The sequence below is a fragment of the Arachis ipaensis genome, chromosome B08 (assembly GCF_000816755.2).
Source record: "Arachis ipaensis cultivar K30076 chromosome B08, Araip1.1, whole genome shotgun sequence".
Lineage (NCBI taxonomy): Eukaryota > Viridiplantae > Streptophyta > Magnoliopsida > Fabales > Fabaceae > Arachis > Arachis ipaensis.
The window spans coordinates 6,522,872-6,542,831 of NC_029792.2; the positions used below are offsets into that span (position 1 = coordinate 6,522,872).

A 19,960-nucleotide genomic window follows, 5' to 3' on the forward strand; every position below is an offset into this window, starting at 1 on the left:
AGACCCTAAAAATTTTAATATAATTAAAGATCTTGCTAATTGGGTATTCTCTTGGACGTTGGAAACATTGGTTAAGATTTTAAAATAAAAAATACATTAAAAATAAATATTTTAAATTTATTAATTAGTTGATCCTAATAATTAGTACATAAAATACTTAAAATATTAATTATTACGATGAGTAACCGGAGATTGTTGGGCTGGACTCACTGGGTTGGTCCGATCGTCTGAGGAAGGAAGCCTTCGAGCGGGTCTGCGTCTTGGGGGCCTCCGTCCGACTTGTGAGTATGAACGAATGGGGGTGGTACCTGCAAAGACACTCCGATGCCTAAGTCAGCAGGGGGTTAAGCAGGTTTAGAATATATATTGGAAGTTTCAGATACATGAGAGGTGTCAGTGTATTTATAGTGGTGAACCAATAACCACCGTTGAAGTAGTGCCACTTTTTAAGGGGAATAACCGTCCCTTTATCTTAGGGTGGTTGAGATATGGCTCTTGGAAGTGGTTAGAGAGATTCTAGGGGCAGTTATCCTCTTGAGGGAGGGTTTATCTACCAGCTGATCCTCGTACCGACTTCTTTAGAGTAAGTCGTGAAGATAGCCGACTTCGTGGCATCTGGTTTGTGCAGTGTGAGGCTCAACTCCTTTGGGTTGGGCCTTTTTACTTGGATCCTGGGCCTTAGCATTGGGCCAGGGTATGAACAGTGCCCCTACTCGAGCCCAATTTCTTTTAAGATTTTGGGTTCGAGTATTCTACCAGGGGATGTAGCCGACTTGGGAGGGAACCGACGTGTTTGTTTGGAACCGACGTGACTTTCGTGACTTTTGATTTTTCACAGTTACGTCTAATCAAACGTCGCGTCTGTTAGAGGTTCGCGTAGGTATTGATTACCTTGGTAACGGTGCACCCATTAATGACTGCCTCGTTTTTACCATTATGCCCCTAACGTGTTTATAAATACTTTCCCTCTCTTTCATTGTTTCGTTTCTGCGATTTTTCGAATTTCCTCTCCACCTGTTCGTGAAGCATTCTTGCGTTTGAAGGCTTTCATTTCCTCCAACCTTTTTCAGATAAATGTTAGATTTTTCTTCTTCTTCTTTTGCAACCTGCTTACTGTTTGCATGCTTTTATTTTGCGGATGGATAGGTTAATTCGTAGGTTTCTGTTTGATTCCGTACTTCCCCTTAGAGACCATGTTTTTTTATTTTCTTTTCTTTTTCCTTTGTAGGTTTTACCAAAACCCTTTTGAAAAGAAAGAAAATGTCTTCTGTTGAAAGTCTTGCTCAGTGGGTCGATGTTACGGTCCTGGGGGAGGAACCTTTGGTTGACACTGATTTTCTTACTGATCTTCGCACTCGCCACCGGCTCTGCACCTCTGATGAGGATGAGCCGAAGTATGAACTACTTGCCCCGGGTCCAAAAGACCGGGTCTGCTTTGGGAGGGCTTCGGAGGCAGCCCCTCATTTCTTTTTTATGTATGAGAGCATGCTTACCCGCCTGGGCGTTTTCCTTCCTTTTTCTGACTTTGAGATGGATGTTTTACGCCACTGCCGTGTTGCACCTACCCAGCTTCATCCTAATTCCTGGGGTTTTCTGAAAATTTATCAATTTGTCAGCCATGCTTTAGACTTTCCGACTTCCTTGAGGATTTTCTTTTTTCTCTTCCACATGACTAAGCCCTTCAGTGGGCAGAATAATAAACAACAATGGGTGTCCTTCCGAGCTATACAAGGTCGGAGGGTCTTCACCCTTTTTGACGAATCTTTTCATGACTTCAAAAATTATTTTTTCAAAGTGCAAGCTGTAGAGGGTCACCACCCCTTTTTCCTGGATGAGAATTCTTCCCCTCGCTTTCCTCTGTATTGGTTGGAGGCCTCCCCCTGTGAGAAATATGGTCTGGACGACCTGGATGAGATGGATGCAGCCATTGTGGGGTTCCTCCGAGAAGTATGGGGGAGGGCCCCATATCTGGATACTAAAAAATTTCTCCAAGGGTCTCCGACCTTTGTCCAAACACAATTAGGTAGCCTTTATTTGTTTTCTTGGATTTCCGATTTGTCTGACTGTCTTTTTCCGACTTGTCTGACCTCTTGGCTACTATTTGTTTTTACAGAGATGGCGAGGAGGAATTCGAATGAATCTTACCAGAGGGTCCAGGAGGCTAGGGCAAGGTCCCGGGCTAGGACTGGTGGTGCCAGGGCAGCTATCCCTCCCCCTCTTCCTCCTCGAAATTTGGGGACTCCTTCTGAACCTATTGTTATCTCTTCTTCTGCTCCTTCTCAGCCGTCCCCTCCCCCCGATCCTCCCCTGAGCCTGAAAGGAAGAAGCGCAAGGCTTTAGAGCCTAGTTCTTCTTTCGAGGGTGAAGCCAAGGTGGATGCCCCTGAATTTATCCGAAAGTACATCTATCCTCATGCCCGTATAGGCTTGGATGATGTTTCTATCCGGAACCACCTCACTATTCTGGCTCAGGAGAGTATCAGGGCGGCGGCGGTGTGCACCAAGTTTCTTGATATTTTCGAGAAGACTCCTCTTAGCTCTCTTGGTTCGTCCTCGAGGGCTAAAGAGTTGGAGGAGAGACTTCTTTTATATCAAGAACATGAGAAGAAGTTGAAGGAGGAGGTCGCCAAACTGGAGGAGGAGAGGAAGGATCTCCAGGAGAGGGAGAGCAAGTTGTAGGCCCAGTGCAACATGGAGGTCGGTTTAAGGCTGAAGGCGCAGGAGAGCTATTCAAGCCTTTTTGAGGACCTTGTGGTTGTGAAAAAAGATCTGCTGAATGCTCGGACTGCCTACACCGAGTTGGAGGACTCTATTGCCGAGGGATCTGAAGAGGCCTGGAGGATTTTTAAGGAGCAAGTCGGAGTCATTGCTCCTGGCTTGGATCTTTCTCCTTTAGATCCCGATAAGGTCGTCATTGATGGTGCTATAGTGACTCCTCCTGCTCCCCAAGTTGTTTCTGAGTCCGACTTGAAGACTCGGGGGCAGAGGATTATTGAGTCCCCTCCTCGCTCAAAGGATGCTCCGAGCTCTTCCAAGGTTCCTCCGACTTCCTCTCCGTCTCCTATGGATGCCTCTCTCCCTGGTCCTGACGCTGCTCCGACTATTCTTCCTGGTTCTGGTGGTGATCCGTCTACTCCTCTGAAAAAATAACTTTATTGGCTATATGGGGGTCCGGCCTGTGGGTCCCCCTTTTTTAAACTCTTTTATGTTTGTTTGTTGGTGGTGGTGGTGACTGAACAATTTTTTCTGGCCTTTTAAAGCCGTAAACAAAAAATATTTATAAATACCCTTTTTTGGATAAAGGTTTTAGTTTTTTAAAGAAATACCCTTTTTGGATAAGGGTTTTAAAGAAATACCCTTTTTGGATAAGGGTTTTTAGTTACCTTTTGCGTGTGCATGCTTTTCTGTTTGTAGTTTTTGAGAAACCCTCTTTTTTATCTTTTTAGTTTTGGAAAACTTTTTCCTGGCTGTCTGTCCTTTTGAGTTCCTCTTCGCTTTAAGGACAGCTTTTAAGATTTTTCCTAGGTTTTTCGATCTCTTTTTGATTATTCCTTATACTCAACTTTGTTTTATTGAGCTTCTATGACTTAGGTTATTTTTGCGACACGTTTTCTTTTTTACTCGGTTTTGTATTTCGACTTATAAGTCGGCATATCCCCGAGTTTCTCACGATCAACTTTTATAACCTCTTTACACCGACTTGTATATCGTCGTTTTATCCTGACGACCATCTAGGTCGGTTCATGGGATTTTCACGTTTTGTCGAGCTTAAGTCGGCGCGTTTCGTAGGAAAAAATAAACGAGAAGGAATTTATAAGAGATATTGTAAAAGATCTTTATTTATTGGGGAGGTACCTTACTGCTACTAAGGGCTTTTGACAGCCTATTTTCCCTTAGCCTCTACTATGATGCCTCGTTAAAAACCCTTCTCCAGAAAAAACCCTTTAACTTTCGGGAAAAAATCGTGAAGTTGGGAAAAGAGTACATCAGGGAGTAGAGTTCGCTTTTAACTGTAGTACATTTTCATATTACAAGCATGCCACGATCTTGGTAACTCGGCGCCGCTTAGGTCGGTCACTCTATAATAACCTTTTCCTAAGACCTCGCTGACTTTGTAGGGTCCTTTCCAGTTGGCAGCGAGTTTTCCTTCCTCCGACTTGTTGACTCCTATGTCGTTTCTGATTAAGACCAGATCGCTTAGTGCGAAACTTCTTTGAATGACTTTCTTGTTGTATCTGGTAGCCATCCTTTGCTTCAGCGCTGCTTCTCTTATCTGGGCTTGTTCTCGGACTTCGAGGAGCAATTCTAGCTCCTCTTTGTGCCCCTATATGTTTCCGATTTCATCATGGAGAATCACCCTTGGGCTTTGCTCGCTGATTTCTACTGGTATCATAGCTTCTATCCCATAGACAAGTCGGAAGGGCGTTTCTCCAGTGGCAGATTGGGGCGTTGTCCTGTAAGCCCATAACACTTGTGGGAGCTCCTCCGCCCAGGCTCCTTTTGCATCTTGTAGCCTTTTCTTTAATCCTGCTAGTATGACTTTGTTGGCTGCCTCGGCTTGTCCATTTGCTTGCGGGTGCTCCACCGAGGTGAACTGGTGTTTAATCTTCATACTGGCCACCAGACTTTTGAAGGTAGAGTCGGTGAACTGGGTTCCATTATCTGTAGTGATGGAATATGGTATCCCATATCTTGTGATGATATTCTTGTAGAGGAACCTCCGACTTCTTTGGGCTGTGATGGTAGCCAATGGCTCTACTTCTATCCACTTTGTGAAATAGTCTATTCCCACGATCAAGTATTTAACTTGTCCTGGCGCTTGGGAAAAGGGACCTAACAAATCCATTCCCCATTTTGCGAAGGGCCACGGAGAAGTTATATTGATGAGTTCCTCGGGGGGAGCCATGTGGAAGTTTGCATGCATTTGGCATGGTTGACATTTTTTCACAAATTCTGTGGCATCTTTCTGCAAGGTCGGCCAATAGAATCCAGCTCGGATTACTTTCCTGGCAAGCGACCTGGCTCCGAGATGATTTCCGCAAATCCCGCTGTGGACCTCCTCTAATACCTCGGTGGTTCTCGAGGTCGGTACGCACTTTAACAATGGTGTTGATATTCCTCTTCTATAGAGAATATTTTTCACCAGAGTGTAGTGTTGTGCTTCCCTCCGGATTCTCTTAGCCTCTTTTTCCTCTTTGGGGATGATGTCGAATTTCATGTATTCGACCAAGGGGTTCATCCATCCGAGGTTTAGTCCGGTTACCTCAAGGACCACTTGCGTTCCTCCGTTTTTACCACAGAGGGTTCTGGAGAGTTTCCTGGATCAGGCTTCTGTTATTCCCTCCTGGCTTGGTACTTGCTAACTTGGATAGGGCGTCTGCTCTGCTATTTAGATCCCGAGTTATATGTTTGATCTCGGTTTTCGCAAAGCGCCCAAGATGCTCCAGAGTTTTTTCCAAGTACCTCTTCATATTTGGATCTTTTGCCTGATACTCTCCACTTATCTGGGAGGCCACTACTTGGGAGTCGCTATATACCATCACTTTTGTAGCACCGACTTCTTCTGCCAGCTTTAACCCGGTAATTAGGGCTTCATATTCTGCCTGGTTATTTGAGGCTGGGAATTCAAATTTGAGGGAAACCTCTATTTGTGTTCCCCTTTCGTCCACTAATATTATGCCTGCACCGCTCCCTGTCTTATTTGAGGATCCATCTACATAGAGTTCCCATGTCGTTGGTTTTTCCTCTTGATCTCCTGCGTATTCTGCTACGAAGTCGGTAAGGCATTGGGCTTTAATTGCCGTCCGAGTTTCATACCTCAAGTTGAACTCGGAGAGCTCTATTGCCCATTGAACCATTCTCCCTGCAACATCCGTCTTTTGGAGGATTTGCTTCATGGGTTGGTTCGTGCGGACTCTTATTGTATGAGCTTGAAAGTAAGGTCGTAGCCTTCGTGAGGCTACCACTAAGGAGTAGGCAAACTTCTCTAGTTTGTGGTACCTTAGCTCGGGGCCTTGTAGAACTTTGCTGATGAAATACACTGGATGCTGACCGACCTCGTCTTCTCTTATTAGGGCTGACGCGACAGCCTTGTTTGCTACAGATAAGTATAGGACGAGGTCTTCTCCAACTATAGGTCGGGTCAGAATCGGGGGTTGACTCAAGAATCTTTTGAACTCCTGGAACGCCTCTTCGCATTCAGGAGTCCATTCGAACTGACATCCCTTTCTCAGTAAGGAGAACAATGGAAGGAATTTTAGTGCTGACCCTGCCAAGAATCTGGAGAGGGCTGCAAGTCGGCCGTTTAGCTGCTGGACCTCTCTTAAGCAAGTCGGGCTTTTCATTTCCAGGATGGCTCTACACTTATCGGGATTTGCTTCGATCCCCCTCTGTGTCAGCATGAACCCTAAAAATTTTCCAGCTTCCACCGCGAAGGTACACTTTGTGGGATTTAGTCTCATCCCGTGTGACCTTATGGTGTCAAATACTTGCGAGAGGTCTGAAAAGAGGTTGACTTCTTCCTTGATTTTTACTAGCATGTCATCGACGTAGACCTCCATTAAGCTTCCAAGGTGGGGAGCGAACACCTTATTCATCAGCCTCTGATATGTGGCCCCTGCATTTTTCAATCCAAATGGCATGACCACATAGCAAAATTTGGCTCTGGGTGTGATGAATGATGTCTTCTCCTGGTCTGGCTCGTACATCGGGATTTGGTTATACCCCGAGTAGGCATCCATGAACGATAAGTATTGATATCCCGAGCTGGAGTCTACTAGGGTATCGATACTTGGTAGTGGATAAGGGTCCTTGGGACATGCCTTATTTAAATCGGTATAGTCGACACACATTCTCCATTTGCCATTTTGTTTTTTGACTAGCACTACGTTAGCTAGCCATGTTGGGTATTTGACTTCTCTGATGAAGCCGGCTTCTAGGAGCGCTTGTACTTGTTCTTCTATTACTAGGGCTCGTTCTGGGCCGAGCTTGCGTCTTCTCTGTTGTACAGGTCGGGACCCTGGGTATACCGAGAGCTTGTGGGACATAAGCTCGGGGTCTATCCCGGGCATGTCGGAGGCTTTCCAGGCAAAGAGGTCGGAATTGTCTCTTAGGAGCTTAATCAACCCTTGCTTTAGGGCTTCCCCTAGGTTGGCTCCTATGTTGGTGTTTTTTCCTTCCTCTTTGCCGACCTGTATTTCCTCAGTTTTTCCTCCCGGCTGTGGACGCAGCTCTTCTCGGGCCCTTGCACCGCCGAGCTCTATGGTGTGGACTTCTCTGCTTTTTCCTCTCAGATTCAGGCTTTCATTGTAGCATTTCCTTGCCAATTTCTGATCTCCCCTCACCGTTGCTATTCCCGCTGAGGTTGGGAATTTCATGCAAAGGTGGGGAGTGGATACCACTGCTCTGAGTCGATTAAGGGTAGCTCTGCCAATTAAAGCATTATATGCTGACCCTACGTCGATGACTATGAAGTCTACACTCAGAGCCTTGGATTTTTCCCCCTTTACAAAAGTGGTGTGGAGGGGCAAAAATCCCAGTGGTTTTATCGGCGTGTCACCTAGTCCGTACAAGGTGTCGGGGTAGGCTCTTAATTCTTTCTCATCCAACCCTAGTTTGTCAAAAGCGGGCTTGAAAAGGATGTCCGCTGAGCTTCCTTGGTCTACTAGGGTTCTATGGAGATGGGCATTGGCTAGGATCATAGTAATTACCACTGGGTCATCGTGCCCAGGGATTATTCCTTACCCATCTTCTCTTGTGAATGAAATGGTGGGAAGGTCGGATGACTCTCCTCCGACCTGGTAGACTCGCTTGAGATGTCTTTTGTGAGAGGACTTGGTGAGTCCCCCTCCCGCGAATCCTCCTGAGATCATATGGATATGTCTCTCCGGGGTCTGCGGTGGTGGGTCTCTTCTATCCATATCGTCTCGCTTTCTCTTCCCATGACCGTCCGACCTTTCTATGAGATATCTGTCGAGCCGACCTTCTCTAGCCAGCTTTTCTATCACATTTTTATGGTCGTAACAGTCATTTGTCGAGTGACCATATATTTTATGGTACTCACAGTAGTCGCTGCGACTCCATCCTTTTTTATTTTTAATAGGTCTGGGAGGAGGCAGTCTTTCGGTATTGCAAATCTCTCTGTATACATCCACTATGGAAACCTTTAGAGGAGTATAAGAGTGATATTTTCTTGGTCTATCGAGACCGAGTTCTTCCTTCTTTTTGGGTTCCCTCTCCCTCTCTTTTGTTGAAGGGAGATGCCCAGGTCGCCAACTCGAATCTCTCAGCCTAGCATTCTCCTCCATGTTGATGTACTTTTCAGCTCTTTCCTGTACATCACTTAAGGAGGTGGGGTGTCTTTTTGATATGGACTGTGAGAAGGGACCTTCTCTAAGCCCATTGACTAACCCCATGATGACTGCCTCGGTGGGCAGGTCTTGGATTTCTAAACATGCTTTGTTGAACCTTTCCAATAGGCTCGTAAGGATTCTCCGACCTCCTGCTTTATCCCCAGGAGGCTTGGCGCATGTTTTACTTTGTCTTTCTGGATGAAGAACCTCATCAAGAACTTCCTTGAGAGGTCTTCAAAACTGGTGACCGACCTCGGGGGGAGGCTGTCGAACCACTTCATCGCCGCTTTCGACAAGGTTGTCGGGAAAGCTTTGCATCGCATAGCATCAGAAGCATCAGCCAGGTACATCCGACTTTTAAAGTTGCTTAAATGATGCTTCGGATTTGTGGTTCCGTCATAGAGGTCCATATCGGGGCTTTTAAAGTTTCTTGGAACTTTTGCCCTCATTATGTCCTCACTAAAAAGATCCTCCCCTCATGGGGGCGACTCTTCTCTATCGTCATGGGAGTTCCGACCTTTGAGGGAGGATTCTAACTTTAAGAGTTTCTTCTCTAACTCTTTTCGTCGATCCATCTCCTCTTTTAGGTGCTTTTCTATCTCCCTTTGTCGCTCCCGTTCTTGTTCTAGCTGTTCCAAGCGACTTTGGTGGACATGGACTAATCCATAAGTTCAGTTGCGTGGGACTGTCCGTCCTTCTCCGAATCGCGCCCTTCTTAGGAATTCACCTTTGGAGTTTTAACTCCGGAGGTACCCTCTCTGTGTTGATCGTTGGTTCCCTAGTGGAGGGTTAGGTCCACATCATTATTTCCGGTGTCCAGATTCTCTTGTTCAGAATCTGTCTCCACATGACCCTCCTCAGGGATCTGTCCGCCATCAATGGTTGATCTCTCGGGTCCCCGGCAACGGCGCCAATGTTACGATGGGTAACCGGAGATTGTTGGGCTGGACTCACTGGGTTGGCCCGATCGTCTGAGGAAGGAAGCCTTCGAGCGGGTCTGCGTCTTAGGGGCCTCCGTCCGACTTGTGAGTATGAACGAATGGGGGGTGGTACCTGCAAAGACACTCCGATGCCTAAGTCAGCAGGGGGTTAAGCAGGTTTAGAATATATATTGGAACTTCTAGATACCTGAGAGGTGTCAGTGTATTTATAGTGGTGAACCAATAACCACCGTTGAAGTAGTGCCACTTTTTAAGGGGAATAACCGTCCCTTTATCTTAGGGTGGTTGAGATATGGCTCTTGGAAGTGGTTAGAGAGATTTTAGGGGCAGTTATTCTCTTGAGGGAGTGTTTATCTGCCAGCTGATCCTCGTACCGACTTCTTTAGAGCAAGTCGTGAAGATAGCCGACTTCGTGGCATCTGGTTTGTGCAGTGTGAGGCTCAACTCCTTTGGGTTGGGCCTTTTTACTTGAATCCTGGGTCTTAGCATTAGGGTAGGGTATGAACATTAATGTTTCTAATAAAACCTTTTCTGTAATTATTTCTTAAAAATGACTTTTAAATAAGAATAAAAAAACTATACTATTTAAGTTATAGTTAGTTAGCAATACCAATTTACTTTTTTATCAAAATTAAATTTATAAATTCAATTTAATAAAAGCATGTTATCCAACCATATTTTGGTAATGCATACCGCCAAGAAGCTATTGAATCTGCAGAATGTGCAGCTGTGTGTGACTCTGACTGAGTGATGATGACATCAGCAAGAGGAGGAAGACCCTCTTCGAGTTCAGCACCAACCTATTCATGGGCGCCGACAACGTTTGTGTCAGCATCGGGCAAGAGGATACATAGGGAGATGGTGGAGCTCAACAACGACCCTCCTCCACACTGCTCTGCCGGCCCCAAGGACGATAACCTCTATCACGGGATCGCCACCATCATTGGCCCCCTGGTCTGCTCTGCTATGCTATGCTATTTCAATTCAATATCTTTCATTTCAATAACCATTCAAATCTTAAATCCATATCTGCTCCCTCTCTCTCTCTCTTTCACTTGTCTACAGGAACTGCATACCAAGGTGGCATATTTTTCCTTGACATCATATTTCTTTCTGATTATCCCTTCAACCCTCCCCAGGTACTCCTAATTGATTATCTTCACCATGTTTTGTTTGCTAGAATTAGATTACATAATCCCGTAAACTGATTTTATTCTGAGTAATTTAATATGTAAGTCCTGCCTTGAATTCTTTTAACTGTTTTAGGTAGTATTCAAAACTCGCATTTACCACTGCAATGTTGACACTGATGGCCATGTTAGTCTCGGAATGTTGAAGGATGGTTGGAGTCCAGCACTAACCATTACCAAAGTGCTAACTGCAATTAGATCACTTTTGACAAATAATCCTGACCCTTGTAAGTTCTTCCGCTCTCTTCTCAACCTCACAATGTGGAATGGATTCACTTAAGAGTTATGATGATGGTTGTTCCAGATAAAGCTGTTGTCCCTGGCATTGCTCACTTGTATTTAGAAAACAAAGCAAAACATGATATTGTTGCTGGAGAGTGGACTGCTCGATTTGCCAAGTGAATTGTTCAAGCCTTTTAACTCCTTCTTTTGTATCATGTTCTTTAATGATGTCTATATGTGAATACTAGTTCATACTTGTATCTCCTTCTCACTAGCTTCAGTAATAACATAAGCAAGATGATGTTATTCTCGAACTTAATCTATGTTTTCAATTTGTGATTAGCAATCAATCTACTACTTGTCAACCTCAATCATCATATGGAATGTTATGTATTCACATAGTGTCTAGTATATTGAGCCAACTCATACTATTGCACTGTTAGATTAGGTTTGGGACTTAAGACGGGATTTGTCATAATACTTAGTGTATCATAGTTGCTCAGTCCATTGGGCAAAAAGAAAAGTTAACAAGTAATGGATTTAGTTAAAGAGTTCCTTGATGATTAGTTAAGAGAATGAAAGTGGAAAGTTTTGGTTTTCTAATGCATTTAATGCATCAAAAACTTAAAAACTTTACATTTGGTTTATATTTTTTTATTTAATTTTTCTATTTTAGTATCTTTGAAGAGTTTCTTTAGAGTATTTGTTAGCATAATTGTTCCTTCAATGTATTTTCTTTTCACTGATTAGAATATTCATTTTTGAAAAACAAAAAAGTTATGGCAATTAAAATGCCTGTGCATTTTGAGAATTTTACAGCATGTCCCTTTCCTTCAGCCCCCAAATGACCACATCCTCAAGCCACCGCCACTATACAATCATCAGAGTTCTTGAATTTTTCTAAAAATTTTCAATCACCATTTGTGTTGAGAAGTCTACAAAATGGAATAGAATTTGTCCATAGATCGGGGGCCTTTAGCATCTCCATGAAATAACTTTTTCCATATTGGAAAGAACTCGCATATTCTTCAAGGAAGGAATATTTCTTTCTCCAAGTAAATTATAGCAATTAGATACTACTACAATATAAGAACAATTTTCTATGAAATGAGGAATTTTTTAAAAAGAAAACGGAAAGGAAAGAAAATTCTTCTCTCAATGGGAATAAAGTAACCCAAAAAAAAGGAAAAAGGTAGAAATTTCCACCTTTTTTTTTAGTATAGGGCTATGGGCCATGAAGTTGGGATCACGAGGTATATGAGGACAAATTACATTGCCCCCATTGCCGTATTTGATAAATGCAGTCTTGCAGACACAGGCATTGCTATGATTGACTACTTACTTGGCAAGGCATGTGGTATTCAGATTTGAGAACAACAAATTGTATTATCTTTTGTTGCATATATCAATTAGAGTTTTTTTTTTTTTTTTAAATTTCTTTTTATCTTTTATCTTGAGTAAGATACTAATAGCATCCATAAAAAATGGTTGTTTCTTTATAGAGTAAAGTATCATTTATGTCCCTAACGTTTGGGGTAAGTCTCAAACATATCCCTAACGTTTTAAACGTCCTATTTGTGTCCCAAACGTTTTTAAATGTAGTCAATGTTATCCTTCCGTCAAAATGAGAAACATTTCGCTAACGCCGTTACCTACGTGGATGCTGAGGTTGTAAGCCCAAAGCGTTAGGGAGACACGTCTGCCTCTTCGCGCCCATTATACCATTCACTGAAGGAAATACGAAACGTTGAAGAAACAGAGCACCTCAACGCTAGTGTGTTCCTTCTGGTTCTCCTCACCACACACGTCTGACACCTCTTCGAGGGTGATCGCAGGGAGGGGCTACAAGGTTGTTGGCGAGTTGCGGTTGCTTGTGTTGCATGAAAGATCGCACCTTTGGTCTGGCGACAGAGAGGTTTCCTTCGACCAGGTATGTACTAGGAAGAAATTTTGTTTCTTGGGTTTGTATGTAGTAGTTTGATGAAGAACAAAGGTCATATAGGAGATTGTTTACACGTTAGGGTTTATTTGAATTCATGTATTCCCAGAGAAATGTTCGCTGCGTACGTTAGTTAGGGCATGAAATGACTTGTTTTTGGTTTATCAATATGTGCTTATGAATTTACTAGTTTCACTTTGCTGATCTGATGTAACAGGGTCTGTAGTTTTTAGGATGAGTTATTTTAGTGTGACAGTTTACCACCATGGAAGCTTTGGTCTTGAAGGTGGGCTTTTGAAGTATTTGGGTGGGGAGACAACTGTGATAGACTACTGTAATGAAGATGAGTGGAGCCTGATTGAGGTTTATGATATAGTGAGCAGACAAGGGTATTTGAAAAAAGACATTGCAGCAATGTGGTACAAATCACTGGGAGGGAGTACAGAAGAAGGCTTAAGGATGCTGCGAACAGACAAAGATGCAATGGATATGGCTAATATTGGGGTTAGGGAGGATATGGTGGAGCTGTATGTAGTTCATAAACCTAGTGATATCCATGAAGAGGTTGAAGATGTAGACATCTTAGGGAGTACTGAAACTACCATGCAGGAGCAGGCTTGTGGCTCTAATGGGCCAGGCCCAATTGTAACCTTTGAGGCCCATTCAGCAAGACAAGTGGAGACAAATTCTGGCCCAAATGTGGAGGAAGAAAATGTGGGTGAGAAAGATGGAAAAGATGAATCAGATGAGGAAGAAGAGGGTAGTGATGGCAGTGAGGACGAGGACTATACTCCCAAGGGTGGTGTAGATGACAGTAGTGATTCATGGAGTTCTGATTCCAGAAATGGTTACTGCTCAGAAGATAGTGTAGCTGAGGTTGTGTTTGGGGACAGTGATGATGATAAGGAAGGGGCTGAGGGGTTAGTTGATGTTGACATCAGGGTAGGGGATACAAGAGAGGCTGGCACAACTGAAACCCAAACTGATGCAGCAAAAGAGAGCAGGGGTGACAATGACAGAGGTAAGGAGAAGGTTGCTGCAGGTTTAGGGGATGAGGAAGAAGGATATGAATCTGAAGATTTTCTTGATGTGCCTATTGTTGGTGATGATGAGGATGATAACAATGTTGCCAAGAGGTATCCTTTGCACAAGCAGCTAAAGGACATGAGTGAGTACAAGTGGGAGATTGGGACTCTATATGTATCAAGAGAGGAGTTTAAGGATTGTGCTACTGCCTATGCTGTTCATACTGGGAGGGGTTTGAGGTTTGATAAGGTTGATCTTCGGAGAGTGAAAGTCACTTGCGTAGAGGGTTGTAACTGGTTTGCATACTGTGGGAAGATGAAGAATGAGCAAACATGGCAACTAACCAGCTGCCACAACAAGCATAGCTGTTCTAGGGAGTTGAAAATTGGGATTATGCATGCAAAATGGTTGAGCAAGGTGTTTCTGAACAAAATTGCTGAGAATCCAAAGATAAAGCTGTCCACACTAATGAAGAAGGCATACAGTAAGTGGAATGTAGAGCTGACTAAGTCTAAAGCTGCCCGGGTTAAGCAGTTTGCTCTTGATGAGTTACAAGGAACGTACATAGAGCAGTATCGGAGGCTCTATGACTACTGTCATGAATTGCTGAGGTCTAACCCGGGTTCTACAGTGAAGTTGCAAGTGGAGAGACCACCAGAGTTTGCTTCAGAGAGACCAAAACCTGGTGTGGATTTAAGGCCTAAGTTTCAGAGACTCTATGTGTGCCTTGATGCATGCAAGAAGAGTTTCATGGTTTGCCGTCCAATAATTTGCCTTGACGGGTGCTTCATCAAGACACCATATGGAGGTCAGCTTCTCACTGCTATTGGCTGGGACCCGAACGACCAGATGTTGCCAATAGCCTATGCAGTGGTTGAAGCAGAGACGAAGGACACATGGACCTAGTTCCTTACCAATTTGTGTGATGACTTCGGGTATGACAAGATAAGGAGCTGCACCTTCATGTCTGACCAACAGAAGGTACTTGTTTCTAAACTTAGTTTTAAGGACCTACTTTATTGAACCTACTATTAGTTTTAGTTGTGTGTGCTGCTGTTTGAACTGTAGGGTTAAGGTTTTGTAGTGTATGCTGGTGTTTGAATTGTAGGGTTAAAATATTTGTAGTGTATGCTGGTGTTTGAATTGCATGAGGAAGTGTTTGTAGTGTATGCTTTAGGGTCTGAATTGTAATGAGTTACTGAATTACTGCATTAACTGATTTAATTATGCCTAACAAATAGATTAGCTGATCTAATTACTGCATTAACTAATACTTGTGGGTTTAGGGCTTAGTTCCAACCTTTGATGAGCTCATACCCGGAGTGGATCATAGATTTTGTGTTAGACATCTTTACAGCAATTTCAGAAAGAGATTCCCAGGGCTGCAACTAAAACTGATGATGTGGAATGCTGCAAAGGCTACTTATTTACAAGAGTGGGAGAGGAGAATGGCTGAAATACAAAGTCTAGATAATGGAGCCTACAACCACCTGATGGAGATACCGACAAAATATTGGTGCCGGCACAAGTTTGGGACTTGGTCTAAGTGTGACACCTTGGTAAACAATATGTGTGAGGTATTTAACTCTGTAATTGTGGATGCGAGAGAGAAACCAATAGTCAGCATGCTTGAAGACATCAGAGTATACATAATGAGGCGTTGGGCTGATAATAGGGATCGTATAATTGAATACCCAAGAGAAGTATTGCCCCGAATCAGGATTAAGGTTGAGAAACAGGCTGATGCAAGTGGTAAGTGGGTGAGCACGTATGCTGGTCGTGACAAGTATGAGGTTACAAGTATCCATGGAGGCAAAGAGAAGTTCGTTGTTGATTTGAAGAATCATGAGTGTTCGTGCAGGAAGTTTCAACTCTCTGGGATCCCCTGTGCTCATGCAATGACCTGCATCAGGAAGATGTGTTTCAACGTTGACAACTTTGTTGCGAACTGTTACAAGAAAGCAACCTATACTGAATGCTACCAGCATGTGATATATCCCTTGAATGGCCCCAACCTATGGGAGAAGACGCCCTTTGATGACGTTTTGCCACCCATATACAGGAAACCCATTGGGAGGCCTAAACTGAAACGTAACAAGGCTGCAGATGAGAACCCTACTAAGGGAGGAGTGTCTCGCGAAGGGCAGAATCAGAAGTGCTCCTATTGTTTTGCTAGAGGTCACAACAAACGGACCTGTCCAAAGAAGCGTAAAGTAGCTGCAACTGCATCGGTAAGCACTGTTAGTTATGGCTTCATTTTTTTAATTGCACTTATAGAATATGATATGAGATTCTGGTGTTGTGGCTGTTTTTTAGGCAAATAAAGTAGCTGGATCCACAAGAAGAGCTTCCAGATTCAAGTCTAGCACTACCACTAGCACTATCTCAAGCACTATCTCCAGCCAGGGCTCTAAGCAATCCCAAGCTGCTGCAAAGAAGACCACTGTCACAAGGCCAAAGAGAAAATCTTCTTCTAATCATGTCAGTTCACAACAGTCTCAGGCTACTTCAAAAAAGGCTAAGTTGACTCCATCCACCACAAGTCTGAGGGTGCTGCCAAGCCCATCGAAGCACATCAGCAAATCCCAACTGAAATTCATGGCTAGGACACCTCCCAAAGCATGGAAAAAGATGTGACGACTATAATGTCTGCTGTTTTATGTTTTAAGGCTACTTATTTATGAGTAAAGGAATTCTGTTTAGTATCTTTAGAGTGTATGGAAACTAGTTTTAAGACACTAGTATGTTATTGCAGACCATTACTATGGAGCAAAGTATGCTGCTCTTGTTTTGTTATTTTGCTTTCAATCTTTTGTGCTTGTATCCAATGACAGCTTTATGGTTAATCATTAAGTAATATGTTACAGAAATCCTTGTTCTCATCCTATTGACTAGCTTGATTTAAATATATTGCAAAACCCAAAACTTGATTTCATTCAACTCTTTCACTGAAACAACATTGAATCTGCACAAAACTAGCCTTTCTTCAACCAAAACTTACAAAAACATCATTGCATTACAATATCATTCAGTTCAACAAAATAGCAACTACTTCAACATCACTACTATTTCTAAGCCAACATACAGAACACAATTTAGCCATCTAACAATTTTCTCCTAAAACTCATTATAACCAGCAACATCATTCTAGTGACAGTCTCCCAAATTTGGTTCCTGTTGTTTTCTCAAACACCAGTATTAGTGCAACTGTCCATCCAACCAAAGCAACTCCCACTGCAACCATGAACCTGAACTCCACCATATCCAGTTTGCCCTTCAAATTTCTGACCTTCATTCTTAACCTAGAAACTTGTGACGGATCCTCCTCTGGTTCAGCCCATACGAAGTAGCCACATTCTTCACCAACCTATACAAAACAGGACACGGCCGATTCACTCCCATTGATGGTCAAAACACAAAACTCAACAACAAAAAAGGACATGGCTAAAGCTCACCCCGAAGTTAACGCAACCCCAGAACCTCCGCCCAGGATTTTCTGCCGTCGACGACGTTGCGAGCACAGGCCGTTCTCCACAGTAACATGTTGTCCTCCTTCGACGTGCTAGGTTTCTACTTCGTGTGGCTTGCTTGCTGCCTTGGGTCGCTTCAGATTGGCATGCTTCGTGCTCCATCTTCTCTCATGCAGCCGGAATCGCCCTTCAGAGGCGGCGCATGTGCAACGAGAATCAAGGATTTGGGGATTAGGGTTATGAAGAGGACCCTCTGCTTCTCTGCTTCACATTTATGTTTTTTTTTAATTGAATAACGGTCAGAAAACATGCACTGCCACCGTGTCACATAACGTCCACGTAAGCCACGGCGTTAGCGAAATGTTTCTCATTTTGACGGTAGGATAACATTGACTACATTTAGAAACGTTAGGGACACAAATAGGACGTTTAAAACGTTAGGGATAGGTTTGAGACTTACCCCAAACGTTGGGGACATAAATGATACTTTACTCTTCTTTATATCATTCTTACTTCATATTCATCAAAAGAAACACAATGCAATGTGTTAAATGACTATAAAAGGTTGTAGCCCTGTAGTCATTGAATGATTGAGAAGAAGGGGCAGGAAGAGACAGAAAAACAAAGAGAAATTAAATTTTCTCTCCTTTACCAATTTGGATGGAGAAAAAAAACAAGACTTTGAAGGTATTTCAATCTTTTGAACTCCTTCTTCTCACTTGACACTCCTTTAAACATAGAAAGAGACATAATGAAAGACCTTTGTTTGATTTGTAGGAGAAGTATGAAGGAAATTTCTTAAAAAGAATAATATGAGCTGTAGAAGTTTCCAGCTTTCAACACTCAAAACATGTATAATAAATTCCTAGTTAAAAATACAACAGCATTTGCATTTGCATTTGCATTGAGACTCTACACTTGTGGCTTCTCATGAATACCTTAACTTTCATATGTGACCTATTATGTTGATGATTTGCTATAATGAAACGAAACTAGAGGGCAACAATGGAGGCTAAATCATGTCTAAGCACTCTGTACTTTTGCTTTTGCTTGAGACTTTGAACTGGATTTGGTGACCCCTTCTTTCCACCCTTTCTGGCGAGCTCTCAGCTCCCACAACGCAGTTAGCTTCTTCTGCGCCACTAATGACGCCTCGGACCTTTCCCTGGCCTCCTCACACGTCTCCATCCCTGAATTGCACTTGTCTGATTCCTTCTGATACTGAGATGCAATCTTCTTGGCCTCAAGTAGGGCTATGTCGGCACGGTGCTGGTTTTCCAAGGCTTGAGTTTCCCGCAGCTTTAGTTCTTCCGACAGTAGCTCCACAAAGTTCTTTTCGGTGTCTCCATTCACCTCCGGGTTGTGCTTTGCACAATCTTGACAATTAATCAAGAAAAGAAACATCAGTTAGTAAAATGAGTTAAATCTAAAATCCAGTAATAGAAACAGTATTTTTGGGATCACACAGGTGCAGCTAAAATAAAAAGTTTACTCTTGAGAGCAATTTATGTAATCTTCAAAAGAGTCACATCTTATTAACAGCACGATGTAATCCAAACAAGTCTACATCCAAATTTGTTTAGTATTCATTTCTGTGAAGTGGACACTAAATCTAGATAGATGTAAAAAGAGTCTATATTGCATTCAACAGATCCTTCAATATCTAAACACAAGAAATCTGCCACCGATCATAGAAAGGGGAAACCACACAAAACTATCGGGGAAACAAGCTAGCTTAGTGCTCAAAGTGAAAGTAACTTCTACTTGAGCTTCTACCACCACACAATTGTGCATTACATGGAATCAGAGAGAGGTTATGATAATAACAATAAGCAGTGATGTAAATATGAAGTTGAAGTTCATTTAGGATAAAGAAACCAACCTCCAATTGAAGCGTTGCTAAGACCTGCACAAATAAAGACAAAAAAAACTGAAATAAGCATCTTTTTAGCTTAGATCAAGTGAAAGGAACCATAAAAAAAAAAAAAAAAAAAATAACTATAATTGCTCCCACTGTATGCATTGCATATCACTGAATCCCGAACTAACACAAGTTCCTTATACTTTCTCAATAGTCATTGATTCCGAATACCAATTTTAATAACAATAAAATTAAAATAGAAATCTAAACGAAGATCTCATAAAAGTTCCTGTATTTAGATCCAAAGTAGAAACACAACACCTGATAAAAAACAGTTATAAACAGAGAAAACACAGGAAAAGAAAAAAAAAAAAGAGGAATTGATGGGAAAGTTGTGAACTTTGAGATGAGATCTAAGAACCCAGAAAGGGGGAAGAGAGAAGAACCTTGAGGAAGAGAAATAAGGGGTTGGGAAGAGCAATCGCAGACGCAAGGAGCACAAGAAGAAAGAGAAACAGAAGAAGAAGCAGCAATGGCTTCTCGGAGGTGCCAATAGAGAGGGGGACCCAAAATGTAGCCTCCAATGCAGAGCGCCACCACCGCCAAAGCTACCCTCACCGCCACACCATTCACACTCACACCCATCTGCTGCTTCTTCGCTCTTTCTTTCTTCACCGACTTCCACTACTTTTTTTTCAACTTCAATTCCAGTTTTGAAGCGAGTTTTTGACTAACACTGTTGCTGCCTTCCCCAATTTTCCAACTTCAGTTATAAATGCAACTTAGCATATATTAATTGAATTGCAACTAACTTTGAAAAACGATTCACAAATTCATTTTTTCCCCCTTTAATTTTTAGGATTTTTTTATTTATATAAATTACATTAGAAACAAAATCATCAAATTATCCTAAATAAATTCTTGTGATAATTTTATTTATTTATTTATTTATATAAATATA

The 19,960-nt window shown here is 42.6% G+C and overlaps 4 protein-coding genes across 8 annotated transcripts; 2 read left to right on the top strand and 2 right to left on the bottom strand.

Annotated features, from left to right (window-relative positions):
* Positions 9,933 to 11,121, top strand: LOC107612102 (constitutive photomorphogenesis protein 10-like). 5 transcript variants are annotated; one of them, XM_021108739.1, is made up of 4 exons: positions 9,933 to 10,188; positions 10,225 to 10,245; positions 10,630 to 10,708; positions 10,786 to 11,121. In XM_021108739.1, the coding sequence occupies exons 1-4, from the start codon at positions 10,042 to 10,044 to the stop codon at positions 10,881 to 10,883; spliced, it is 345 nt and encodes a 114-aa protein (XP_020964398.1). In that variant the 5' UTR covers positions 9,933 to 10,041; the 3' UTR covers positions 10,884 to 11,121. The 5 variants fall into 5 exon arrangements, with proteins under 5 accessions (XP_020964398.1, XP_020964396.1, XP_020964397.1 ...); XM_021108737.1 differs by having other exon boundaries at positions 9,935 to 10,191; positions 10,228 to 10,430; positions 10,558 to 10,708; XM_016313927.2 differs by having other exon boundaries at positions 9,936 to 10,188; positions 10,225 to 10,430; positions 10,558 to 10,708.
* LOC110265643 lies at positions 15,097 to 16,417 on the top strand. Its single transcript, XM_021108736.1, has 2 exons — positions 15,097 to 15,899; positions 15,985 to 16,417. Exons 1-2 carry the CDS (start codon positions 15,117 to 15,119, stop codon positions 16,303 to 16,305), a joined length of 1,104 nt encoding a protein of 367 aa, XP_020964395.1. The 5' UTR covers positions 15,097 to 15,116; the 3' UTR covers positions 16,306 to 16,417.
* On the bottom strand, positions 16,666 to 17,728 carry LOC107610363. The gene is made up of 2 exons (XM_016312422.2): positions 17,124 to 17,728; positions 16,666 to 17,035 (listed from the first exon to the last, which is right to left on the bottom strand). The coding sequence occupies exons 1-2, from the start codon at positions 17,298 to 17,300 to the stop codon at positions 16,811 to 16,813; spliced, it is 402 nt and encodes a 133-aa protein (XP_016167908.1). The 5' UTR covers positions 17,301 to 17,728; the 3' UTR covers positions 16,666 to 16,810.
* LOC107613280 lies at positions 17,868 to 19,791 on the bottom strand. The gene is made up of 3 exons (XM_016315208.2): positions 19,446 to 19,791; positions 19,021 to 19,044; positions 17,868 to 18,514 (listed from the first exon to the last, which is right to left on the bottom strand). Exons 1-3 carry the CDS (start codon positions 19,642 to 19,644, stop codon positions 18,162 to 18,164), a joined length of 576 nt encoding a protein of 191 aa, XP_016170694.1. The 5' UTR covers positions 19,645 to 19,791; the 3' UTR covers positions 17,868 to 18,161.